Source organism: Scyliorhinus canicula, chromosome 1, assembly GCF_902713615.1.
Source record: "Scyliorhinus canicula chromosome 1, sScyCan1.1, whole genome shotgun sequence".
In the NCBI taxonomy this organism is placed as follows: Eukaryota; Metazoa; Chordata; class Chondrichthyes; order Carcharhiniformes; family Scyliorhinidae; genus Scyliorhinus; species Scyliorhinus canicula.
In genome coordinates, this window is record NC_052146.1 from 210,078,088 (window position 1) to 210,105,556 (window position 27,469).

At 50.6% G+C, this 27,469-nt stretch overlaps 1 protein-coding gene across 5 annotated transcripts in view; it reads right to left on the reverse strand.

Annotated features, from left to right (window-relative positions):
• LOC119971408 (protein sel-1 homolog 1-like) overlaps positions 1 to 27,469 on the reverse strand; it is a 122,259-nt gene that overhangs the window by 72,607 nt on the left and 22,183 nt on the right. For all 5 annotated transcript variants that reach the window (XM_038806901.1, XM_038806918.1, XM_038806909.1 and 2 more), the window contains 2 exons: positions 20,119 to 20,311; positions 17,489 to 17,594 (listed from right to left, as the gene is read on the reverse strand). In XM_038806901.1, the coding sequence (XP_038662829.1) occupies positions 17,489 to 17,594; positions 20,119 to 20,311 (299 nt within the window). The remainder of the gene's footprint in view (positions 1 to 17,488; positions 17,595 to 20,118; positions 20,312 to 27,469) is intronic.

Here is a 27,469-nt window from a genome sequence, read left to right on the forward strand (position 1 = left end):
CGATTCATGGGGGCCGCCATCTTGGAAAACCTCCACCACACGGCCTGCCACGTGCGACTCATGGGGCCGCCAATCTTGGACGCCATCTTCCTCGCCGGCCCGCCACGTGCGATCCACGGGGCCGATCGGCATCTCCGCGCTCGGACAACTCAGCGGAGGAATTCGAACTAAACTATGAACTCAGAGGGCAGTCATCACGGGGCCACTCCAGCACAGCTGATCGAGGCGCCGACTACCCGCAACTCAGCGCGGTCACCCTGGACCAATCACGACCAAAGAATCTACGAAACTCGATGGCAGAGGTCCATATCAACGGGTACAAAACGCCATGCCGTCTTCGACTCGGGAGCACAGAGAGCTTCATACATCCAGACCTGGTAAGACGCTGTTCGCTCCCCGTTTTCCCCGTGCAGCAAACTATCGCGCTCGCTTCAGGCTCCCACTCGGTCCAGATCCAGGGGCGCACCGCCGCGACACTCACATCCGAGGCACGAGTTACTTGAAGTTTAAACTCTACGTGTTGCCCGAACTCTGCGCGCCACTCTTATTAGGCCTAGACTTCCAGTGTAACCTCAAGAGCCTCACCCTCAGCTTAGGAGGGCCCCTGCCCCCACTCACGATCTGCAGCCTCGCTACGCTGCGAATCCCTCCCCCTCCTCTCTTTGCCAATCTCACTAAGGACTGTAAACCGTGGCCACTCGTAGCAGGCGGTTATAGCCTGCAGGATAGGGTATTTATCAGAGCAGAGGTCCAAAGGCTACTCAGTGAGGGGATATAGAGTCCAGCAATAGTCCCTGGAGAGCTCAGGTGGTGGTCGTTAAGACCGGGGAAAAATTCCGTATGGTGGTCGACTACAGTCAGGCTATAAATAGATTTACGCTCCTCGACGCGTATCCCCTCCCCAGGATTGCAGACATGGTAAACCAGATCGCCCAGTACTGGCTCTTCTCCACGGTGGATCTGAAGTCTGCATACCACCAGCTCCCAATCCGCCTGGAGGACCGCCACTACACGGCATTCGAAGCCGATGGCCGCCTCTTCCATTTCCCTCCAGGGTCCCCTTTCGGCGTCGCTAATGGGGTCTCGGTGTTCCAACGAGCAATGGACCGAATGGGTGGACCAGTACGGGCTGCGGGCCACGTTTCCGTTACTTGGACAATGTCACCATTTGCGACTATGACCAGCAGGACCATGACGCCAACCTCCACTGTTTTCTCCAGACGGCACAGAAACTGAACCTCACGTACAACAAGGAGAAATGCGTTTTCCACCACATCCAGACTAGCCATCCTCGGCTATGTCGTGGAAAATGGAGTCCTGGCCCCCGACCCGGACCGTATGCTCTTAGAACTCCCCCCCCCCCCCCCTCATTGTCCCCAGGCCCTCAAACGGTGCTTGGGATTTTTTTTTTACTATGCCCAGTGGGTCCCTCATATGCGGACAAAGCCCACCCACTCTTTAGGACCACACGATTTCCCCTGTCAGCCGAGGCACGCAGGCCTTCGGCGGCATCAAGGAGGACATCGCCAAAGCGGCCATGCGGGCGGTGGATGAATCCACCCCATTTCAGGTAGAGAGCGACGCCCGAGAGGTAGCTCTTGCAGCCACGTTAAATCAGGCAGGGAGACCCGTTGCATTTTTCTCCCATACCCTCTCCGCTTCAGAACTCCGACACTCCTCAGTCGAGAAAGAAGCACAGGCCATTGTGGAGGCTATCCGTCACTGGAGGCACTACCTTGCAGGTAGGAGGTTCACCCTCATCACCGACCAAAGATCGGTTGCCTTCATGTTCGACAACTCACAAAGGGGCAAATAAAAAACGATAAAATTCTGAGGTGGAGGATCGAACTCTCCACCACAATTACGATATCAAATATCGACCCGGGAAGCTCAACGAGCCTCCGGATGCCTATCCCGCGGGACCTACGCCAGCGTGCAGATCGACCAATTAAAAAGTATCCACAATGACCTCTGCCACCCGGGGGTCACCCGGCTCGCCCCACTACATCAGGGCCCGAAACCTGCCTTTCTCCAACGAGGAGGTAAAAGCGGTCACCAGGGTCTGCCCGATCTGTGCCGAGTGCAAACCGCACTTCTATAGACCAGACAAGGCCCACCTGGTCAAGGCTTCTAGGCCCTTTGAACGCCTCGCGATTGATTTCAAAGGGCCACTCCCCTCAACTAACAAGAACATTTACTCTTAAACGTCGTAGATGAGTTCTCCCGCTTTCCATTCGCTATCCCGTGCCCCGACATAACCTCCCACACAGTCATTAGGGCCCCTGCATAGCATCTTCACCCTGTTTGGTTTCCCCAGCTACGTACACAGCGACCGGGGTTCGTCCTTCATGAGCGACGAGCTGCGTCAGTACCTGCTCGAAAAGGGCATTGCCTCGAGCAGGACTACCAGCTACAACCCCAGGGGGAACGGGCAGGTGGAAAGGGAGAACACGACGGTCTGTAAGACCGCCCTACTGACCCTCCGGTCTAGAAAGCTCCAAGTCTCCCAGTGGCAGGAAGTCCTCCCAGACGCGCTCCACGCTATTAGGTCCCTCTTGTGTACGGCGACCAACCAGACCCCTCACGAGAGGCTCTTCATTTTTTCCAGGGGCACTACCACGGGGGTCTCACTTCCGGCATGGCTGAGGACACCGGGCCCCATACTTCTGAGGAAACACGTCAGGGTGCGCAAAACCAACCCCCTTGTTGAGAAGGTGCGCCTGCTCCACTGCAACCCCCAGTACGCATTCGTCGAGTTCCCTGACGGCCGTCAGGACACTGTATCCCTCTGGGTTCTGGCACCCGCCGGATCCAGCGCCCCCTCTGCCCCCACAGAAGGATCTCTCACCCTACACCCCATGCTGCCGCCCCCTTGCGCTCCCGAGCCCACGGGCTCACTCCACTAGTTCCGTGCCCCCGCGCCGGCCAGCCCCCAGCGCCCCCAGTTCCCAGTCGAACCAGGAGAGTATGAAGCTTGAATACAACCCTCCCTGGAGTCCGCTATCGTACCCCAACACACTACACCCGTCCAGCCACCGCAAGAGGCTGCAACCCCGGTGCTCCACAGGTCTCAGCGGACAATCCGACCGCCGGACAGACTGATGTTATTGACTAGACCACCACCCCCGCCGGACTTGATTTTTCTGCAGGGGGTGAATGTGGTGAATGTAATATATGAATGTATATATACTAATTCACACTGTTATTGTCAGCGCAGTAGCGCCATCCTACCACTAGGGGGAGTAGCGCCGGGAGTACTTAGGAACTTGTACTGGGCTCCACCCTTGGTTCCGCCCACGACTCCTCCCCCTAGTGCAGCTGTATAAGTATCCGTGTCCAGAGTCAGCCTGGGTCACTACGCGTTCATCGACAGGTAACAGGCTGGCCCTGAAGTAAGTCGATTAAAGCCTAGATTCACATCAGAAACACGTGTCTGGTGAATTGATGGTTCCATCAGAAAGCGCGGGCTTTTTCCCGCGCTGAGGGTTGATGGGGGCGGGGTTGGAGCTGAGAAGCGCGGGCTACTTTATTTTTTTTCCCCCGCATGAGAGCGGGAGGGGGAGGAGGAGAGCCTGCTGGTGGGTACTGGGGAGGAGGGGTAGCCCCACGCTGGGAGGGGTCGGAGGAATGGCGGGGAGTTTGGCGGGGTCAGCAGGAGTCAGTTGGCTTACGGGAGTACTATGGAGGGAGTAACGTGGTTAGGAGGGGTCCTAGCTTGGGTGGTGGGGGGGGGGGGGGGCTGGTGGGTACCGGGTTGCTGCTGGAATGGCCAGGAAGGAGCTGAAGTATGCAGGGGGGGGTCGGGATAGGGGTTTGCCGCCTTGGGGAATGGGCCGAGCGGGGTCGCTGGACAGTGGTGGGGTTATGGCTAGTCGGCGGGAGAGGGGGGCAGGGGGCCCCCTGATCCGGCTGGTAACTTGGAATGTGAGGGGGCTGAATGGGCCGGTCAAACGGGCCCGGGTGTTTACGCACCTGAAGGGGCTGAAGGCGGACGTGGCCATGCTTCAGGAGACGCACCTGAAGGTGGCCGACCAGGTTAGACTGAGGAAGGGATGGGTAGGCCAAGTGTTTCATTCAGGGTTGGATGCAAAAAATTGGGGGGTGGTGATCCTGGTGGGAAAGAGGGTGTTGTTTGAGGCATCAAATGTGGTGGTGGACAGCGGTGGGAGGTATGTGATGGTGAGCGGTAAGCTGCAGGGAGGAGTGGGTGGTGCTGGTGAAAGTTACGCCCCGAACTGGGACGATATGGGTTTTATGCGGCGCATGTTGGGCCGCATTCCAGATCTGGAGACGGGGGGGCCTGATAATGGGAGGGGACTTCAATACAGTGCTGGATCCCCCATTGGATCGATCCAGGTCCAGGACGGGTAGGAGGCCAGTGGCGGCTAAGGTGTTGAGGGGGTTTATGGACCAGATGGGAGGGGTGGATCCTAGGAGGTTGCAAGGCCGAGGCTGGGGAGTTTTCATTCTTCTCCCATGTGCATAAGGCCTATTCCCGGATCGATTTTTAAATTATGAGCAGGGGGCTGGTTTCGAGGGTGGAGGATGCCGAATATTCGGCGATAGTCATTTCGGATCATGCCCCGCACTGGGTGGACCTCGAGCTGGGGGAGGAGAGAGACCAGCGCCCGCTCTGGCGCTTGGAGGTGGGGCTGCTGGCAGAATGAGGAGGTGGGCGGGCGGGTTCGAGGATGTATCAAGAGGTACCTGGAGGCCAATGACAATGGGGAGGTTCGAGTGGGGACGGTCTGGGAGGCATTGAAGGCGATGATTAGAGGGGAGTTGATCTCCATCCGAGCTCATAGGGAGAGGAGAGAGCAGAGAGAGAGGGAGAGGCTGGTGGGGGAGTTGGTGAGGGTTGATAGGAGATACGCAGAGGCTCCGGAGGAGGGATTGCTGGGGGAGCGGCGTAGTCTTCAGGCCAAGTTCGACTTACTGACCACCAGAAAGGCGGAAGCTCAGTGGAGGAAGGCACAAGGAGCGGTGTACGAATATGGGGAGAAGACGAGTAGGATGCTGGCGCATCAGCTCCGTAAGCGGGATGCGGCCAGGGAGATTGATGGAGTTAAGGATAGGGGAGGGAATGTGGTGCAAAGTGGTGGCAGACATCAATGGGGTCTTCAGGGACTTTTACGGGGAATTGTATCGGTCTGAACCCCAGCGGAGGGGGGGGGGGGGGGGGATGGGGCGCTTTTGGACCGGCTGAGGTTCCCGAAGGTGGAGGAGGGGCAGGTGGAGGGACTGGAGGCGCTGATTGAGCTGGAGGAGCTGGTCAAAGGGATAGGGAGCATGCAGTCGGGGAAGGCGACGGGGCCGGTAGGGGTTCCCGGTCGAATTCTATAAAATGTATGAAGACCTGCTGGGTCACCTTGTTGGTAGGACCTTTAACGAGGCAAGGGAGGGGCGGCTTTGCCCCCGAATATAGCCTATGACTATTCCAGGCGCTGATTCCTTGATCCTTAAGCGGAGGACAAGGACCCCCTGCAGTGTGGATCACACAGGCCTATCTCGCTGTTAAATGTAGATGCTAAGCTGTTGCGAGATCTTGGCCACAAGATAGATGACTGTGGGTCATCCACAAGATACCAGACGGGGTTCGTGAAGGGAAGGCAGCTGAACACCAACATACGGAGGCTCTTGAATGTTATTATGATGCCGGCGGTAGATAGAGGGGAAGCGGAGATAGTGGTGGCGCTAGACGCGGAGAAGGCCTTTGATAGGGTTTGAGTGGGGGTACTTGTGGGAGGTGCTGGAAAGGTTTGGGTTTGGGGAGGGGTTTGTCAGATGGGTGACGTTGTTATATGAGGCCCCGATGGCGAGCGTGGCCACGAATAGGAGGAGATCGGAGTACTTTCGGTTATACCGAGGGACGAGACAGGGATGTCCCTTGTCCCCCTTGCTCTTTGCGTTGGCGATCGAACCTCTGGCCATGGCGTTGAGGGAGTCGAGGAACTGGAGGGGACTGGTGCGGGATGGGGAGGAGCACCGAGTGTCGCTTTATGGGGATGACTTATTGCTATATGTGGCGGACCCAGTGAGGGGAATGCCGGAGGTGATGAAGATTCTCAGGGAATTTGGGGACTTCTCAGGGTACAAGCTCAACCTGGGTAAGAGAGAGCTGTTCGTCGTGCACCTGGGGGACCAGGAGGAGGGGATTGGTAGGCTCCCACTGTTTAATTGTTATTGTGGTTTTGTAGGTTTGTTATTAACATTGTTAAACATTTTAATACAAAAATTACCACAAAGAAAACTAATATGAAATGGAGTTTAAAATTAGATCAACCATGAACTTATTGAATGGCAGAGCAGGCTTGAGGATTCGAGTGGCCTACTCCTGCTCCTAAGAATGTTCCTACGTTCAACCAGGCAAGTGAAGTGTATTCCATTACACTCCTGACTTGTGCCTTGTAGATGGTGGACAGATTTTGGGAGTCAGGAGGTGAGTGTGTCGTTGCAGAATTCCTAACCTCTGACCTACTTACTTAAGATGATTGACTTCCAACAACCACAATTGTCTTCCTTTGTGCTAAATGTGACTCTAACCAATGGAGAATTTTCCCCAACTGACTTCAGTTTTTCTAGAGTTCAGAAATTCTAAATTAAAATTTTAAGAAATGGTGAACAAAAGGCAGAACAAAATGCAATTTGTATTGTCAAACCCAGTGAAATGCGACTTAGTGGGGTGATAGGCTATTTTGTCCTTTATGAACTACAGAATGTAATTCAGTTTTGACCAGAGGGCTATAATAAAGACTCCAAGCTGGGCTCAAAGAGGCACTAGAATACTGAGAAGTTCTCCTCTGCTATTCATTGGGGTATTCCACAATCTAAAGTGTGGCCTGATTATCATGGTCACGTGGCTTGTGACTATGCACTGGCCAGCGATGCACAAGCCCCTTCTAGACCCATGACCTCTGCCACCTAGAAAAACAAGAGCAGCAGGCACCACCATCTGCAAGTGCCACTCCAAGCTAAACACTACCTTAGTCGGAAGTATATTGTCGTCCCTTCACTGTTGCTGGGTCAAAATCCTGGAACTCGTCCCTAACAGCACTATGGGTGTGCTTACATTGGAATTAGGAGAATGAGTATACAATTCAGCCCTTGAGCCTGCTACATCATTCAATCAGATCATGGCTGATCTCTTCCTGGTCTCAAATCCATCTCCCAGCCTATTCCCCATATCCCTTTAACCCGTTTAAAAAAATCATAAATATGTCTATCTCCTTCTTAAAACCATTTAGTGATTCAGACTCCATCGCACTATGGGGCAGCGTGTTCCCAAATTCATCATTCTCTGTGAGAAGTAGTTCCTCTTCATCTCAGTTCTAAATCTTCTGCCTCTCAACCTATATCTGTGATCTCTTGTTCTAGATTGCCCCACACACAAGGGGGAACATTTGGTCTACGTTTATTTTATCAATTCCTTTTAGTATTTTATACACCTCGATCAGATACCTTCTCATTCTTCTAAACTCCAGCGAGTATAAGCCCAAACTGTTTAATCTCTCCTCATATGTCAACCCTTTCATCCCCGGAATCAATCTGGTGAATCTCCTCTGAACTGCCTCCAATGCGACCACATCCTTCCTCAAATAAGGAGACCAAAACTGGACACAATCCTCTAGATGCGGTCTCACCACCATCCTATACAATTGCAATAACATGTCTCTACTTTTATACTCCAGTCCTTTTGCAATAAAACCTAACATTCCATTTGCCTTTTTAATTATATGTTGTACCTGCATACCGCCTTTCTGCAATTCATGAACAAAGACACCCAGATCCCTCTGCCCAGACGCATTTTGAATCTGCTTTCCATTTAGATAATAATTGGTCTTTCTATTTTTTTTGGTCAAAATGGATAACCTCATACTTATCCGCATTAAAGTCTGTCTGCCAAATTTTGGCCCAATCTCCGAGCCTATCTATATCCGTCTGTAAAATATTTATCTCCTCTTCATTGCCTGCTTTCCCAACTATTTTAACATCATCCTCAAATGTTGCTACCTTACACTCTGTCCCTGCTTGCAGATCATTTAGATAGATTGTAAACAGTTGAGGTCGATAGATCAACCCTGTGACACCCCATTAGTTACAGCCAGAGATGGACCCATTTATCCTGACCCTCTGCTTTCTGTCAGTGAGACAATCCTCAATCCAATTTAGTACTCTACCCCCAATCCCCTGCGATCTCACCTTCTGGATCAGTCTTTTATACGGCACCCTGTCAAATGCCTTCTGGAAGTCTAGATATATCACATCCACAGGTTCCCCATGTGATATATCCGCCTTGTTGGTTATGTTCTCAAAGAATTCAAGCTACTTTGTCAAGCATGACTTATCCTTCATAAAACCATGCCGACAATGGTGGATTGAGCTATGTCTTTCCAAATGTTCAATCATCTCCTCCTGAATGTTTGATTTCAGCAACTTCCCCACCACAGAGGTCAAGCTAAGGGGTCTATGGTTTCCTACTTTTTGCCTATCTCCCTTTTTGAATAGGGGCATCACATTAGCGTGTTTCCAATCCACCGGGACCCTTACAGAATCCAGGGAATTTTGAAATATCATAACCAATGCATCCACTATCTCTCCTGCCACCTCCCTTAATACCCTAGGGTGCCAGCTATCAGGTCCCCGACACTTAACTGCCTTTAATCCCATTAGTTTATTCAATACCGTCTCCCTAGTGATGATTATTGCACCAAATCCCTCTACATTAACTGCAGTTTTGGGAATATTTTTATTATCCTCGACCGTGAAGACAGAGACAATATATTGGTTCAGTGCCTCCCCATCTCTGTGTTGCACCAGGTGGACTGCAGCGGTTCAGGGACATGGCTCACCACCACCTCCTCAAGGACAATTAGGGATGTGTAACCAATGTTGGCCTTGCCAGCAATTCTCACATACCATGAAAATAATTTAAAAAAAATATATATATTTTTATTCTTCTCCTTTTTCACATTTTCTCCCAAATTTACACCCAACAATAAACAAGAAACAGTAATGAATGTAATGTCAATCCCCATATCAATAACAACAGTCCCATCCTTCCCCCATTAAAATAATTTTAAAGAACTTTGATTATTGGAGTTATACAGGAAAAAGATCAAAAATACAATTTCTACCTCTGTTTCCCGCACTTGCAGAAGTTAAACAATTGGAGCTGCAACATCGCAGTCTGTTTGAAAATTAAAGCTCTGAGAATAGAGTGCAACTAAATCCCTATATTTCAAAACACCTGGCAGGGAAAATTTTAAAAATCATTCCAACAATAAGCATAAAGATTTGCAGAGTTGAGTAATTTATTTGCACTCATTATTCTCTGATTTAGTTTTAGGCCTATGTACAGGAGTTTGTGTGGAAACAACACAGGCACTCACTCCAAGTGGTTCCAGAAAATTGTTTAAGCCATTTCAATGGTTAATTGATGTTAATTGCTGGGTTTGGAAATTGGACAGCTTCAAACAAAAGTTCAGCTATATTCTCATAAAAGTAATGTCAACATGAAAACAAAATCAAAAAGAAACACGAGAGCCAGAATTAGGAGGTTTTGTGCTGGGTCAGATTGATTAAAAGGAAACCATCCTGCTTGATTTGTCAAACTTGATTTGACAAACAAAGGCGTAGCAACTTCAAAACTGGTGATTTAGGGCTCAGTTGATCAAAATGCTTTACTGTATGCATAATCATTTTAGCAAACCAAATATTATGCTTCACTTTAAAGCAGCATGGCAGACAGATTCTTCAGGGCTTTTGTGCTATTCAGCAAGCAGGATCAAGGAATATAAAAGGGAAAATTTGGTATCATCACTTTGTGGTGAAGCATTCACTTTGTGTTGGTAAATGCGGATAATGATTCTGTAAAGTGAGTGATTCGCATGAGTAATGATTCAATGTTGGATACACAAGCAGAAATTTGAAAGGTTACAGAAAGTTCATGAGCGTCATTACAGAGAAATGTTTTATAAAAGGTGACAGTGTCAAAAAGGTTGACTCTTATAGATTATTCAGAAATGCATCATTTAATGTTAAGAGGCTGTTTACAGGAAGCGATTCCAGAAGTGTAAGCTTGATGGACCAAGACATTCAGGATTCTAAGTCGGATGCCCGAATGAGCTGAACAGCATGCGGTATTCTGAGTGCCAGGGACTCACTAGATGTGTGAAACATTAGTTAAATGTGCCAAATCAACTGGCTGATGAATCAGATCATCAGCTGCACCCAGTGAGTCTGCATGGTTGCAGCTAAGCGGATGGCTAAGGTGGAATGGAAGGGAAATTTACTGTTATAGATGCCGCAAGGTAAAACACACAATAAATAATTGTTTGTCTGATAAAATTTCGAGGTCATAGTCATGAACGGCAAGTGCTACCAAGAGACAGGAGACCAACAGATGTATCTGTGAGCCTTACTGAGTCTCTTTTAACCACCAAAAGCTTTTTGAGAACTTACTTCCTTGAGTTGTCTTTTGGTTGGCTCCCTTAACCTTCTTGATCCATCTTCTGCTCAATTTACCCCTATAATGCTACCAATCTTTTAATCCATTGGGGGTGCTTGTGTGATAAAGGTGCTTTGCAAATTGCTCTGCTTTAATTGCTAACCACCCAGAGACAATAGTAGTTAATTTGTAGTTATCATGAAAAATAGCTCTGAAAATTGAAGCAGGCTACTTAGTCGGCGATTAAAAAATTGAGAAGATATTGGGGTGATGTGTGGCAGTGTCCCGACCTCTGGGCCAGATGCTCCAGATTCAAGATCCACTTCAGGATTTGATGGCCATGGAAAGTGCATTCATAACACGACCAAACAGATTGATTATCAGCCTGTAATTCCTTCCAATGTGCCTGATGGCAAATAGTAAAGAGCAGGAGAGTTTCCTGGTCAGCCATATCCCAAGAGGCAATGGCAGAGCACAGCAGTGCATCGACCATTATAATCATGGGCCAATCCAATGGAAGTCCATGATCGCCAATACCCTCTTAGAGCATGGTACAGTAGGGGTCCAAGACAGCAAGAGAGCCGCGGATATCCACGATGGGGGTTTTAAATTTATTTAAAAATCTATGCATGCGCTTCCCATTGTGAGTCTACGGGGGGTGGGGGGAGAGGTCAAACCCCGTAGACTCACAATGGGAAGCGCATGCATAGATTTTTAAATAAATTTAAAACCCCCATCGTGGATCTAATTAAAACAACCCACAGAAACTTACCAGGAACATACAAGGTCTTGCTGTCTGCACCCCATCTGCCGCACGCGCTTGCACCCTGCGCTGCATGTCAGTTTCAAAGGCAAGGCTGGGATTCAGTTTTAGGTGTCAGGGCTGTCAACTTGGTGGTTTGGGAACAAGTGGCAGGGGGGTGTCGCACCTCTCCTCGGTCCCAAACCCCTGCAGTTCAGGCCTTTCTCTGCACCGCCACCCCCCACCCCCTCCCCCCCCCCCCCACCCCCACCCCCTCCCCCCCACCCCCACCCTACCTCAACCACTATGGAGGTACCAGCTGTTGCTCTGCACTATCCACTTCCGGACGCTGTGTGAGCTGCTCCTCTCTCACTGAATCGCAGTGAGAGAGGAGCAGCCGGCAGTATCAATTTCAGCCGGCAGTGTCAATTTCAGCGGCCAGCTCACTTTGATCCGGATAGGGAAGCTGACAGTTGGGGTCCATAAGCCCCCCCCCCCCCCCCCCCCCGCCGTATATCGCGAACCGCGGTGTTGCGGAGCGCGGTATAACGGGGGACTACTGTACCTGAAGGAGGAGGATTTGATGCTAGTGTTATTTTTTTCAACCCTTGCACTTATCGCTGTTTTCAAACTGAAGTTCATCAAATGAAATTAGTATAGAGCTAGCCAAAATAAATAGCATAAGGTGCCTCATAATTTGATGTTGACTGTGATGTTATTCAAAGTCAAAAGAATGGCTAACATGGGCAGTTGATTTACACATACAAATTTCCACCTCTCACTTCCACTGGCGTCCATGGAGTGAGCGGTCGCACATCTGGTGGCTCCCGCTCGGGGCGGTATTTTTTGTTTTTTCCCTGCCTGAAAGGTGAGGATTTTGGTGGCAAGAGGTGCAGGTGTGCCTGTAGAAGGTGTTACTCCTCTGGTGTGGCTGGTGGATGGCTCCATGAACCAGAGTGGGGAGAGAAGAAAAGAGCTGCTGGATGGGAGAGACTTCATGGTGTGCCACAGGATAAGATGGCGGAAGGCAAGGGGGCTGTTCTGCTCGCCCAGTGGTCAACAGAGAAGCTAGTGGTGTTTTTGAATGTAAAGTTCAGCCCGCAGAGGAAGGAGGTCCTGGAAGACCTGGCCAAAGTGGTGGAACAGATCAAATCAGGGATCGAGAGAGTGGAGCAGAGGCTGGAATCCCAGGGCTGGGCGATCCAGAAAGTGGAGGAGCGGTGGGGGAGAACGAGGAACAGCTCGTCTCGTTGGTGGCTGAGCTGGGGGTGATGCAGGAGACCCAGAAGAGGCTGGAGGAGAAGGTGGAGGATCTGCAGAATTGCTCCAGAAGACAAAATCTGAAGACCATGGGAATGCCTGAAGACATCAAAGGCACGGAGGCCAGCACTTATGTGGGTAAAATGTTGGAGGGGCCTTTGACTGGCCCCTGGAGGTTGACCGAGCACACAGGGCGCTGATGAGGAGGCTGCAAGTGGGCGAGCTGTCAAGGACGATGGTGGTGCGGTGGCACCACTTTCTGGATAAGGCGAAGATCCTTCCGTGGGCGAGGCAGAAGAGGAAGTGCACCTGGGAAGAGAACGAGCTGTGGGTGTACCAGGACCTGGGAGCAGAACTGATGAAGAGGAGAGCCGTGTTTAATCGGGTCAAAGCTGCCCTCTTTAAGAAGGGGTGAAGTTTGGAGCTCTGTACCCAGCCCGCCTCTGCATCACTTTCCCGGAGCGTGAGTGCTATTTTGGCACGTCAGAAGAGGTGATGGAGTTCATGAGTGACACTGGACTGGGAGGAAAGTGAGGACATTGAACTTTGGAGTTTTGTGCGAGTGTCTCTTTTGTTTCATTTCTGAAAAACTTTTCCAGATAAAGTGTTCCTTTTGTTTTGATGGAGGGAAGGCCTTTCATGGGGGAGCATTGAGGGTGAGTGCACATTTTTCTGTTGGGGGTGGTAGAGAGGTTGGAGGCCTTGGGCGGGGGCCACCATGCTAGCTGGACGCACTAGGAAGTAGGTGCAGGGGAGGGGGATGGGGTTAATATTTTGTTTAAGAGTAGGGGGCTGAATGGCCAGTCAAAGGTTCACGTGTGTTCGCGCACCTGAGGAGTCTGAAGGCGGACGTGGCCTTTTTGCAGGAGACACACATAAGGATAGGGGACCAGACAAGGTTGAGGAAAGAATGGGTGGGGAAGGTGTTCCATTCAGGACTGGATATGACGGGGGGGGGGGGGGGGGGTGGCGGTGCAGGTGAATAAGCGGGTGGCGTTCGAGGTGGGGAACATTGTGAGTGGGAAGCTGGAGTGGTTGCCAGTGGTCCTGGTAAACACTTATGCCCCAAATCGGGATGATTTAGATTTCATGAGGCGTGCTGGGGAAGATTCCTGACCTGGACTCCCACCAGTTGATCATGGGGGGCAGATTTTAACACGGTCATTGACCCGGGTTTGGACCAGTCGGGCCCAAGGTGGGTGAAGGTGTCGGCAGTGGCGAAGGAGCTGAAGGTGGTTATAGAGCTCATGGGAGATTCGATCCATGGAGGTTTGGGAGGTCAAGGATGAAGGAGTTTTCATACTTCTCCCACGTGTACGTGGTGTTCCACTGGATCGACTTTTTTGTGCTGGATAAGGTGTTGCTGGCGGGCATGGTGGACTCAAAAGTATTCGGCGATGGTGGTCTCGGACCACACGCTGCATTGGATGGATTTGCGAGTGGACCCAGGTGCGGTGATGTGTGTGTCCGCAGTGGAAGTTGGATGTGAGGTTGTTGGCGAGTAAGGAGGTGTGCAAGCGGGTGAGGGCTGCCATTTGGGGATATGTGGAGCTAAATGAAATGGGAAGGTTACAGCTGCAACCCTGTGGGAGGCCCTCAAGGCGGTAGTCAAGGGGGAGTTTCTCTTAATTCCGGTGCATAGGGAGAAGGCGGTACCGGCGGAGATGGCAAGGCTGGTAGATGAGATCCTGAGAGTGGCTAGAAGGTATTTGGAGACTCTAGAGGCAGGGCTGTTGAAGGAGAGGCAGATGCTCAGGATGGAGTGTGGTGAACCACTGTGTGCACCTGTATTAGGGGATGTATGGTAGGACCTGCACTACAGGTTCGCCGGTAGCCCCTGCCGGCTAGCTCCGCCCATAAGGAGCCGTATAAATATGCGTGTCCTCCTTCTGATCAGCCATTTCACCATCTGCAGTAGGAGGCCACGCAACTGACTGTAATAAAGCCACAGTTGTACCAATCTGAGTCTTTTGTGCAATTGATCGTGCATCAATTTATTACAGTCAGATGCGTGGCCTCCTACTGCAGCTGGCGAAATGGATATCAGAATCAAACCAGATCGCCTGCAGCTGGATCCGCACTCGCCCGACGCCAGAAAGGACTTTAATCACTGGCTGGCTTGTTTTGAGGCCTACATCAACGCTGCGAACCCCACACCGACGGAAGCTCAGAAGATTCAGGTTTTATACTCCAGGTTGAGCTCCAACGTGTTCCCGTTGATCCAGGATGCCCCGAATTATGCGGAAGCGATGGAACTCCTAAAAGAGGACTATGCGCAGAAATCAAACACGATCTTCGCCAGGCACGTACTCGCCACTCGCTCTCAACTAGCTGGTGAGTCAATCGAAGACTTCTGGCGGGTCCTAATCCCACTCATACGGGACAGTGACTGTCAGGCCGTTATGGCCACCGAACACTCTAATCTCCTGATGCGCGACACGTACGTATCAGGGATTGCATCGGACTCCATCTGACAACGACTACTGGAAGGGGCCACGCTCAACCTTGCGGAGACCAAAACTTTAGCGCTCTCCATGACGGTCGCGTCTCATAACGTTCAGGCCGACCCTGCTCACCGCGCGGCCCACCCGTCCTACCCCTCCTGGACCCTGGAGGCTGGGACAAGAGCTGAGGCCCTGCGGAGGGTGAATGTGTCCTCGTCGTGTGCGAGGCTAAGCCTCATTCAGTTTAAGGTAATTCATAGAGCACATATGACGGTAGCATGGATGAGTAGGTTTTTTGAGGGTGTAGAGGATAGGTGTGGGCACTGCGCGGGAGGCCCGTGAATCACATCCACATGTTTTGGGCATGTCCGAAGCTAAAGGGACTTTGGCAGGGATTTGTGGATGTATTGTCCAAGGTGCTGGGGGTGAAGGTGGTCACGAGTCCAGAATTAGCGATATTCAGGGTGTTGGAAGACCTGGGAGTCCAGGGGGTGAGAGAGGCCGATGCCTTGGCCTTTGCCTCCTGATAGCCCGGAGACAGATCTTACTTGGATGGAGGGGCTCAGAGCCTCCGAAAGCGGGAGTGTGGGTGAGTGACCTGGTGGAATTCCTGAGCCTGGAGAAGGTCAAGCTCGTCCTGAGGGGGTCGGCTGATGGGTTCGCTCGGAGGTGGAAGCCGTTCATTGACTTCTTTAAGGAGGATTGAGGAGTCAGCAAAGGGCGGGGGACAGGCAGGATGGGAGAATGGGGCAGTGGTGGGGAGAAGTGGGGCGGGGGGGTTGGTGTTGGTTATTTATATTGTCGTATGATTTTCTTCTGCTTTTGTTTGTTGTTATGAAAATGCCTGAATAAAACATTAAAAAAAAAACAAATTACACCTATAACTGGGGGAAGACATTTGGAGATCACAGCTAAAAGGTTATTGCAATTAAATATTTAAATATTTCATTTCATATGTTATTTAAATCTCAGGTGAACTTTAGTGCCAAATATGATGAACCTCCTAACTGATCAGGTTGGTAGACTAGAATGCTGATCTTGGGTATTTCTCACTGTCCCAATGAGATGCAGGACACTCATCTTACTCTGGTCAATCTCTCAGAGTCAGGCTCATTCCTATCCTGAGTGCAAGGACAATTTACAGTCCCTCTAGAGTCCCAGCCACAGTTGGGAGACATGGAGATGCACTATACTGCCTTGCCATAGCTTGGCAATGGTGGGAAAGACATCATATGGCATCACCCAGTTATGCATGGTCCATTTTAATATGCTTGCCTGTATTTGGGTAGAAGTAATCGGCTGGATTTTGATGTGAAGAATGGTTTATCAGCCAATGTGTGGAGCTCGTAGTGCAGCCTAAACACTGTGGCAATGGCATTGGTGCTGCATTTACTAGAACTAGGGGACACATTTTAAAAATAAGGCGTCTCTCATTTAACGGCGATGAGGAGAATTTTTCTCTCAGAGGGTTGTGAATCGTTGGAACTCACTTCCCCACAAAGCGGTGCAGGCAGTGTCAATGTGTGTTTTTAAGACAGAGGTAGATAGATTCTTGACCAACAAAAGAGTCAAAGATTATTGGCGGACTGTGGAGCTGAGGCCACAATCAGATCAGCCATGATCTTATTAATGATGGAGCTGGCTTGAGGGGCCGAATGGCCTACTCTTGCTCCTAATTTGTATGTTCATGTGAACAATAGGAGCAGACTTTAAAAAAAATTAATTTAGAGTACCCAATTTATTTTGTCCAATTTAAGGGGCAATTTAGCATGGTCAATCCACCTACCCTGCACATCTTTGGGTTGTGGGGGCGAAATCCACGCAATCACGGGGGGAATGTGCAAAGTCCACATGGACAGTGACCCAGAACCAGGATCAAACATGGGACCTCGGCGCCATGAGGCAGCAGTGTTAACCACTGTGCCACCATGCTGCCCTACACTTGGTCAGACTTCATCAGATAAATACATATCTACATAGTTTACTGGTGGTTTGGGTATGTTTTTCTTGTCACAGGCTACTGGATGCCCATTGTTCAGAGAGCACTTTCCCAAAACAAATGCATCAAGCTCGAAATATCGGGAGAAGGTAAAGGAGCACTGGGAAAGGGCACTGGTACCAGAATTCCAGGGACTTCAGACGGGGGTGCTGGAGGTTTTTAGGCTAGACTGGCACTCAGTACCCATTAAAAATGGACTCTGTATAGTCAAAGAGACGGTATTGTGATATGATTATCAGTAAATTCAGTGTGCTGGATTGCCCTAAATCAGGCCATTATTCGACCCGCAGGCCATCTATCATCTTAAATGGCCAGCTATTGAACAAGAAAGGGACAGCTTGAAAGATTGCAGTAGATAAGGTTCTTTCACAGGATTGTGAGAAAATAAATTGGAAGACATTGTCATTGTCAAATGCTGGAAAGTATAGCCTCTGTTTATTGGTTACCGATGATGAGGATTGTTCCTTGTTCTCATACGATAGTTGCATGGGAATACTGGACCCTTAAAAGTCGTAGAAAAAAGTGTGCAATGTTGTAACCTGCCACATTGAGCACAAAATGCATCCCCTATTCGGATTTTATTTATTCATACTCACTCCTTCCTCAGATTCTTATCTCTAGACCTTTTCAGGATTTTGGTACCATTCTTATATAATTCTTCCATTTCCTGTGCTTGCCTGCTTTTCACTGTTTCTTGCTGGTCTGTTGTGTCCAAAATATTAGAGGTGTTTAACACTGAAAATGCTCGAGCAATTTCTTTAATACTTTGTGAATATTGTGCAATGAGGTAATATACAGATTTACCAATAATTCTATACTGTTTGACAGTAACCCGAGAATTATTTTCAACTTAAAAATACAACAAACATTTAAAGTCATTGTTACTGTAGCTTTGATCTTATGAAATGCTTATCCTGAGTTGTGTACGTTGCTCAATTTTATTCCTGCCATTGATAATGATGTTAATACCAACAATAACACATCATTCAAGGTGGCTAAGGTAGGTTGAGGAAGTGGTTATGTAAACAGTAAATGCTGGAAATATTCAGCAGGTCTAGCAGCATCTGTTGAGAGCAAAAGAGTTACTGGGCTGAATTTTTTGAAGCACCCCTGCCTAAAGCGTTGATAGACAACCCACCCATTGAAGGTCGGCTTCGCTGCTGCCATTTTACACGTGAATTGCCGAAGGTCAAGATTTTCACCCCAATCTGGAAGGTAGTCCTATTTTAGAAGCCGTTGGCCAATCAGATAGGCCGACATCTCTCTAGTCCCAGTAGGTTTGAACAGTGACCACGGTGAGGATCACAGGGAGTCCCCAAACAAGAGGTGGTTATGGAGCTGGACTTAGTATCATAGAATCCTTACAGTGCCGAAGGAGGCCATTCAGCCCAGCGAGTCTGCATCCCCACCATATTCCCGTAATCCCACCTAACCGTTTGGACACTAAGGGGAAATTTAGCGTGGCCACTCTACCTAACCTACACATCTTTGGACTGCGGGAGGAAACCGGGGTAAACCCACGCAGGCATGTGGAGAAAGTGAAAACTCCACACAGACTCCCGAGGCAGGAATTGAACCCAGGTCCCTGGCGCTGTGAGGCATCAGTACTAATCACTGTGTCACTGTGCCATCCCAAGGGTAGTCTGGGTTTTGGCAAGGCCTGCCTGGCAGATTCCAGTGAGGGAATTGGGGGCTGGATTTGAGAGGTGAGGAGGGAGAATTAATGGTGGGGAGGGGGCGGTGCAGGGTTGATCTTGGTGAGGGGTTGGGGTGCCTCTGATGGGCATGGAGGATCTCCAAAGGAGATTCCCTTCCCATCTTTTTGCCCAACACCTTCCCGCACAGTAAATGTTGCTGGGCTACCCATCTGACCACCCTCTGTTGTGGGTAAAATATTGGAGGAGGCGGAACAAAGCATTTAAGTAGCAGTTGGGTGGGAATGTCATGTACTGCATTGTATGAGCACCCTTCTGCCGTCAAACTTGGCTATTGAAAAGGGATTGCAAAATCCAGTCCAACATTTCAGGTCTGTGACCTTTCACATTGAGAATCAGATTTAATGGGGTTGACAAAAGATCCAATGGGGACATGAGGTAAATAAGTTTTTACGCAGTGAGTGGTTAGGATGTGGAATGCACTGCCTTAAAGTGTGTTCGAGGAAAATACGATTGGGACTTGCAGAAGAGAATTCGATAGCCACCTGTGAGTTGCTCTCGCAGATAGTCAGCATGGATATGACAGGCCGAACATCCTCCTTCTGTGCTGTAACCATTCTGTTCTATAATTTTTTTGTGACTTCTGAAGCACTTGTAAGTGGACATATACTGGCATTAGTAAAGCATTGAGAACAACTTGTTCTCCATTTATCAAAGTCTATAAACTGATGTTAACAATGCTGCGATATAATCTGAGAAATACCTAGGGGCGCGATTCTCCGCAAATGCGGAGAGTCGTAAAGGCTGCCGTGAAACTGATCGTGTTTCACGGCAGCCTTCGCGCCCCCTCCCGGGACCCGATTCTCCCCCCCGTTCGGGGCTAGCAGCGCGGCCCCGTGAAGAACGGCATCGCGGGCTTAGCGACCGTCGCTAAGGCCGCGCGCCAAGCGTCACGGCGGCTGACGCGCACGATGACATCAGCCGCGCATGTGCGGGTTGGACGGCTCCAACCCACGCATGCGCGGACGACGTCATCACGCATATGCGTCAAACGCGCGCATGCGCGGGCCGTCATGCCCCTCAGCCGCCCCGCGGACTGATCCTGCGGGGCGGCGGGGGAACAAAGAGTGCGCGTGTATCGGACCCGCTGCTCACGATAGGTGCCCACCGATCGCGGGCCCATGCCACCCTTGGCACGGCCATGGTTGTCCGGGACGGCACTTTGCGGCCGTTTTCACGAACGGTGAGAGCAGGTGTGTTTGCATTCGTGAAAATGGCCGTAAAGGCCTGGGAACTCGGCCCATCGACCAGGGGAGAAAAAACGGCGAGCAGCGATTTGTGTCGTGGGGCGGCTGTGGGGGGGGGGTTGGGGAGAATAGCGGGAGGTCGGGAAAAATGTCGGGAAGGCCCTCCCGCTATTCTCCGACCCGTCGTGGGCAGTGGAGAATCGCGCCCCAATCTTGAGATGTTAGCATTGTTAAGCCCATTGTGTCTGATTTTGTACCAACGTGTAAACTATCTTGGATTACTTTATTCTTCCTGCCTTGTTTATTGTTATATAGTTTTCTTACCTGGCAAAATCTGTTTTGAACCATTATTTGTCTCTTGTAATTTTTTGTCATTATCCTTGTTTTCTTTTTCACTGGGTGAAGGTCGCCCTTGCTGGGTTGTCGCAGACTCTCCGACTTCTTCTGACTCACTGGTAACATGATTTCTTTTTAATATTTCCTCCAATTGCATTTCATCATTTTCATCTTCCGTGTCCTGAAATGTAGAATTATTTGGGATTGATTCTAACATTGATAATACTGAACTTACGTTTTTAAGGGAGGAGACCCATTTCTGATTTTCCCTAGAATTTGCCCTTAAACTATCTCTAAGAGTGAGCAACACATTTGAGAATGCAGAGTCCACAGATACAGCAGCAGCCTGTCAGCGCCTTGTCCCAAGTGGCAATAATTATTGGCATGTGCCCAGGAGGGGTCACTGGATAGTAATCAGCAATAGGAGCTCTTGAGATTTTTTTTCTCCTTATCCTGGGATAGTTACAAGTTGGTGTCTCTGCTGCTGGCTGTCTTGAGAGCAGCTAATTCTACACAGACCAGAGATTAGAATCTAAGGATTGCACCAAACTAGGCAGGCATTGTGCCTACCACAGCTGAAATTGTTCTCTGAAAGACCCAAACCACTCAGTCCCATTTAGTAGACCGGACCTATGCCATTTTACATTTTTATTTGTCAAACATATATCCACCTCTCTTTTAAACGGTGTTATAGATTCTGCTTCCATCACTGCTTCTAAAATGGAATTCCACATCCTAACTGATGTGACCATCAATTCACTAGAGTCACGATTGGAAGTAAACTGTGGCTTTAATAGTCTTACAACTGAGCCAGCCTGCGACCAGAGGAACTGAGAGCAGGGCTTACGGCTGCAGCACTTTATACTTCCGGTAGTGGGAGGGGGCATGGGCGGAGCCAAGGGTGGAGCCCTGTACAAGCTCCTCATCTCCCCCTATGGGCAGAGCCGCGCAACGGCTCACTTACAGAGCCCACAAGGACATAATACAAAGCAATGCAATACAGTGTGAATTACAATACAGTATAATTCACCACATTCACCCCCTGTAAAAAAATCAAGTCCGGCGGGGGTGATGGGTCCACAAGTTGAGCCGGTCTGGTGGCTGAGGCGTCCTTTGGGATCGGTGGAGCACCGGGGTTGCAGCCTCTTCGAGTGGCTGGGTGGTGACGATCGGTGTGGGTACGAGGATGTCCTGTACCCATTGATGTTAACGGACATCATCGAGCTCTGGAGGTGCTTTGGACGCGACTGGTCCAATGTGACTGTGTTGAGTTGCGGGTAGTCGGCGGCTCGATCAGCTGTGCTGGAGTGGCCCCGTGATGACTGTCCGCTGAGGTCGTAGTCGTCAAGGTTCGGTTCGGTTGATGGCCAAGATGGTGGCCCCCATGAATCGCACGTGGCCGGCCGCGTGGAGGAGGGTTGCCAAGATGGCGGCCCTATGAGTCGCACATGTCGGGTGGAGGCGGAGTCGGCAGACACGCTGCAGCATTACGGGGCCTGCGGGCCTGTGAGTTTGGGAGGCGAGTGCTCTGGACCGCGGGGGAGTTTGGAGTTTTTGATTTTGCGAGGCATACTCGGGCATAGTGTCCTTTGCGACTGCAGCTGCTGCAGGTCGCATTGCGGGCCGGGCAGTGCTGCCGTGGGTGTTGGGGCTGGCCACAAAAATGGCATGCTGGCGCTCCATAGTGGGTGGGTGGCCGCGTGGCCCAGACCTAGGGCAGTCGCTGGTCGGGGGCCCACGATGGGGTTGCTTGGTCCGCGGGGAATGACTTCAAACTGCGGAACGCAACCTCCATAATCGTAGCTAACTCTACCATGTCCTCCAAGTTCTGGGCCCCTTTTTCAAGCAATCGCTGGCGCACATAGTTAGACCTAAGCCCTGCAACGTATACATCACGAACAGCGAGTTCCATTTGTTGGGAGGCTGTTACAGCCTGAAAATTACAGTCCCGAGCAAGGGCTTTTAAATCACGCAGAAAGTCTTCTAACGACTCTGCGGGGCGCTGGCAGCGAGTCGTGAAAATGTTCCGCGCGTAGACCTCGTTAATTGGCCGCACGTACAGTCGGTCGAGCATAGCCAGGGCCTCAGTATATGAGGTGGTACAATTGAGTTGCGTAGAGATACGATGGCTCACCCGTGCGTGCAGTAGGCTGAGTTTCTGCTCCTCTGTAGTCTCGGATGTGCTTGATTCAGCCAGGTAGGCCTTGAAACATCGATTCACAAGACACAATTGGAAATAAACTGTGGTTTTAATAGTCTTACAACTGAGCCAGCCTGCGACCAGAGGAACTGAGAGCAGGGCTTACGGCTGCAGCACTTTATACTTCCGGTAGTGGGAAGGGCCATAGGCGGAGACAAGGGTGGAGCCCTGTACAAGCTCCTCATCTCCCCCTGTGGGCAGAGCCGCGCAACGGCTCACATACAGAGTCCACAAGGACATATTACAAAGCAATGCAATACAGTGTGAATTTAGTATAATTCACCACACTAACAACTCTCCACATGGAAAACCTCAAGAAACCAATTCCTCTATTCTTTTGTTGGTGATCTTTAATTCATGCTCCTTTGTTTTCAGAAAACATTTTATTGAAGCATTTATAATTTTCACAGTTTAACAAATTAACATTTGAAACAGCCTAGTGGCCTGACACACGCAACAATATGACAATAACATAACCAACTACCACCCCCGCCCTAGCTCCTAACTACCCGTATATTAGAGTCCCTGTCTCTTATTTTACACTGCCATGCCTCTCATTTTTCTCCCCCCCTTCCTGCTGACACTCAGTTTTCCTTTAAAAAAGTCGATGAATGGCTGCCACCTCCGAGCAAACCCCTGAGTTGAACCTCTAAAGGCGAACTTAATCTTTTCCAGTCTGAGAAACCCTGCCATGTCACTAACCCACACTCCTGAGGCTCCGAGTCCCTCCATCCCAGCAAAATCTATCTCCGGACCACCAGGGAGGTAAAGGCCAAAACATTGGCTTCTCTCCCCGCCGGGCACCCGGATCCTCCGATACCCCAAATATTGCATTTTCTGGACTCGGAGTCACTGTCCCTTCCAGGACCTCTGACATGACGTCCGCAAATCCTTGCTAGAATCCCCTCAACTTCGGACATGCCCAGAACATGTGTACGTGGTTTGTCAAGTTACACCCATACCACCCACACCTATCCTCCACTTCCTCAAAAAACCTACTCATCCGGGCCACAGTCAAATGAGCCCTATGAACCACCTTGAACTGGATCAGGCTAAGCCTGGCACACAACGAGGATGAATTGAATCTCTTCAAGGGCTTTTCCCATAGTCCGATTCCCCTTCCAACTCCTCCTCCCACTTCCTCTTCACCTCCTTGATAAGGACCCCTTCCCACTCCATCAACTCCTTGTATATCAGTGAAACCCTCCCATCCCCCCTGTTTTTTTTTTACATCACCTTATCCTGTCGTCCCCTTAGGGGGAGGTGAGGAAAGCTTGGAACCTGCCTCCAGACAAAGTTGCGTATCTGCAGGTACCGAAACACGTTCCCATCCAGCAACTGAAATTCCTCCTCTAATGCCTCCGGGCTCGGGAAGCCCTCCTCAGCGAAGAGATACCCAAATCTCTCAATCCTTGCCCGCTGCCACCTCCTAAAGCCCCCGTCCAGTCCCCCTGGAACAAACCAATGATTATCACAGATCGGTGACCACACAGACACCCCCTCCAATCTCTTGTGCTGTCTCCGTTGCCCCCACACCCTCAGGGCTGCCACCACCACTGGGCTTGTGGATACCGAGCCGGCGAGAACGGCAGGGGAGCCATTAGTAAAGCCTCCAAACTCTTGCAAGATGCCGCTTCCACTTGCTCCCACACTGACCCCTCCCCAGTACCCACTTCCTCACCATCGATATGTTGGTGGCCCAGTAATAGTTAATAAGATTCGGAAGGGCCAAGCCCCCTCCCCATGCCCCATTCCAAAAGTACCTTCTTCACCCTCGAGGTCTTACCAGCCCATACAAAACCCGTGATATTTATACCCCCTTTTTAATGACACACCAGTAGAATATTGTTTTTTTCACTAGTCAAATGGCCCTTAATTTTGAAAACCTCTTCCAAATCTTCTGTATTCTAGTGAAAATAGTTTGTGTTTCTCCATAATCTGTACCAATTAATATCTCTCATCATCATAGCCTTTGCGCATCCTTGCCAAAGGAAGGCACCTAAAGCGGCACACAATATTTGACCTGTGATTTAGCCAATTAGTTCGATAGGCTTCCCCATGATTTTGTACTTTATTGGAACTCTTAATGAACACAAATACCTCAAATGCTTTCTAATTTTATTTTTTCAACTTTATCAATTTATCCTCTCATTATTAAATACTTGTGAATGAGCCCTCCAACCTCCTCACTGCTTCCCTTCTTTGCAAATTTCCATTTTATAGGGGGTGGAGGATAGGTGTGGGCGTTGTGTGAGGGGTCCTGCTAACCATGTCCATATCTTAGGGCATGTCCGAGGCTGAGGAGTTTCTGACAGGGGTTTGCTGACGTCATGTCAGAAGTTTTAAAGGTGAGGGTGGTGCGGAGTCCAGAGGTAGCGATCTTTGGTGTGTCGGAAGATCCGGAAGTCCAGGGGTGAGAGAGGCCGATACCATGGCCTTTGTCTCCCTGGTGGCTCAGAGACGGATCCTACTAGGGTGGAGGGACCCGGAGTCCTCAAAGTCGGGAGTATGGGTTAGTGACATGGCGGGGTTTCTCAGACTCAAAAAAATTAAATTCGCCTTGAGGGGATCACTGCAGGGGTTTTCCCAGAGGTGGCAGCTGTTCTTGTTAAAACCTGATGTTTAAAACTGTTAAAATTATAAATGCCTCAATAAAATATTTTCTAAATTGAATGCACTATTTTTCTGCCTTAGATTTTATCTGACATCTATCTGTATGAGATAGCACATTATATCAAAAAGTGCCTTTAGCATAGTAAATGGTCTCAAGGTCCTTCACAGGAATGTCATTAACCAGAATTTGAGACTGAGCCACATAAGGAGATTTTAGGGAAGGTGCGGCAGCACGGTAGCATGGTGGTTAGCATAAATGCTTCACAGCTCCAGGGTCCCAGGTTCGGTTCCCGGCTGGGTCACTGTCTGTGCGGAGTCTGCACGTCCTCCCCGTGTGTGCGTGGGTTTCCTCCGGGTGCTCCGGTTTCCTCCCACAGTCCAAAGATGTGCGGGTTAGGTGGATTGGCCATGCTAAATTGCCCGTAGTGTCCTAAAAAGTAAGGTTAAGGGGGGGGTGGGGTTGTTGGGTTACGGGTATAGGGTGGATACGTGGGTTTGAGTAGGGTGATCATTGCTCGGCACAACATCGAGGGCCGAAAGGCCTGTTCTGTGCTGTACTGTTCTATGTTCTATGTTCCTGGAGTTACCAGAACCACCCACAGACCCGATGCATTTGGAAACCCAGGGAGGGGACAGCGGGATGACGGCCACCTTCTAGCATCTGCAGCCGCAGTTGGAGGAGTCCATCCGCGTCCAGGAGCAGGGACTGGTGCCTGTCATGGCTGCCACCCAGGCCAACACCACATGGGTGGCGTCCGCGGTGGAGGCAATGGGGGCAACGGTTTCGGCCATGGGTCAGGTTCTGCAAGACGTGGGGCTTCATGTGCCGCTGATGTGACCATCAATTCGCAAGACACGGGATTGGAAGTGAACAGTGGTTTTAATAATCTTACAACAGAGACTGCCTGCGACGAGATGAACTGGCAGCAGGCTCACTACTGCAGAGGTTTATACTTCCAGTTAGTGTGAGGAGCCATGGGTGGAGCCATGGGCGGAGCCAAGGATGGAGCCCAGTACAAACACCTCATCTCCCCCTATGGGCAGAGCCGCGCAATGGCTCGTATACAGAGCCCACAAGGACACAATACATATAATAGAACACAGTGTGAATTACTAGGTTTATAATTCACCACATTCACCCCCTGTAAAAAAATCAAGTCCGGCGGGGGTGATGGGTCTACAAATTGAGCCGGTCCGGCGGCCGAGTCGTCCTTTGGGATCAGCGAAGCACCGGGGTTGCAGTCTCTTCGGGTGGCTGGGTGGTGACGGTCGGTGAGGGTACGATAGTGGACTCCGGGGATGATTCGGTCCGAGTTTTGTACCCGACTGGTTCGACGGGCGACGGGGAGCACAGGAAACCTATAGGCGCGGGGGCGCGGAGCACGGGCCGTGGACCTGTAGGTGTGGGGGCACAGGGCGCGGAGGGTTGTGTGGTGTGTAGTGTGAGGGGTACCTCGGCGGCCGTGGTGGTGGAGTTGGATCCTGCAGGCGCCAGGTCCAGGAGGGAAACAGTGTCCTGACGGCCGTCAGGGTATTCGATGAAAGCGTATTGGAGGTTGGAGTGGAGTAGGAGCACTCTTTCTACGAGTGGGTCAGTCTTGTGTGCCCGGACTTGCTTCCGGAGGAGAACCGGGCCTGGTGTCTTCAACCAGGATGGGAGCGAAACCCCCGTGGTAGTGATCCTAGAAAAAACAAATAGCCGTTCATGAGGGGTCTGGTTAGTGGCTGTGCATAGGAGGGACCTAATTGCATGGAGCGCATCGGGGAGGACCTCCTGCCAATGGGATGTCGGGAGATTCCTGGACCGGAGGGTCAGTAGGACGGTCTTCCAGACCGTCGCGTTCTCCTTCTCCACCTGCCCGTTCCCCCTGGGGTTGTCCTGCTCGAGGCGATGCCCTTGTCGAGCAGGTACTGACGCAGCTCGTCGCTCATAAAGGACGAACCCCTGTCGCTGTGTACGTAACTGGGGAAACCGAACAGGATGAAGATACTGTGCAGAGCCCTGATGACTGTGTGGGAGGTCATATCGGGGCACCGGATAGCAAAGGGGAAGCGGGAGAACTCGTCGATGACGTTCAGGAAGTACACATTCCGATTGGTCGAGGGGAGTGGCCCTTTGAAATCGACGCTCAGGCGTTCAAAGGGCCGGGATGCCTTTACCAGGTGGGCCCTGTCTGGTCTATAGAAGTGCGGTTTGCACTCCGCGCAGATTGGGCAACCCCTGGTGATGGCTTTGACGTCCTCGGTGGAGAAAGGCAGATTTCGGGTTTTCATGTCGTGGGCGAGCCGGGTGACCCCCGGGTGGCAGAGGTCATTGTGGATAGCTTTCAGGCGGTCGTCTTGCGCGCTGGCGCATATGCCGCGGGACAGGGCATCTGGGGGCTCGTTGAGCTTCCCCGATCGATATATGATATCGTAATTATAGGTGGAGAGTTCGATCCTCCACCGCAAGATTTTATCATTTTTAATTTTGCCCCTTTGCGAGTTGTCAAACATGAAGGCAACCGATCTTTGGTCGGTGATGAG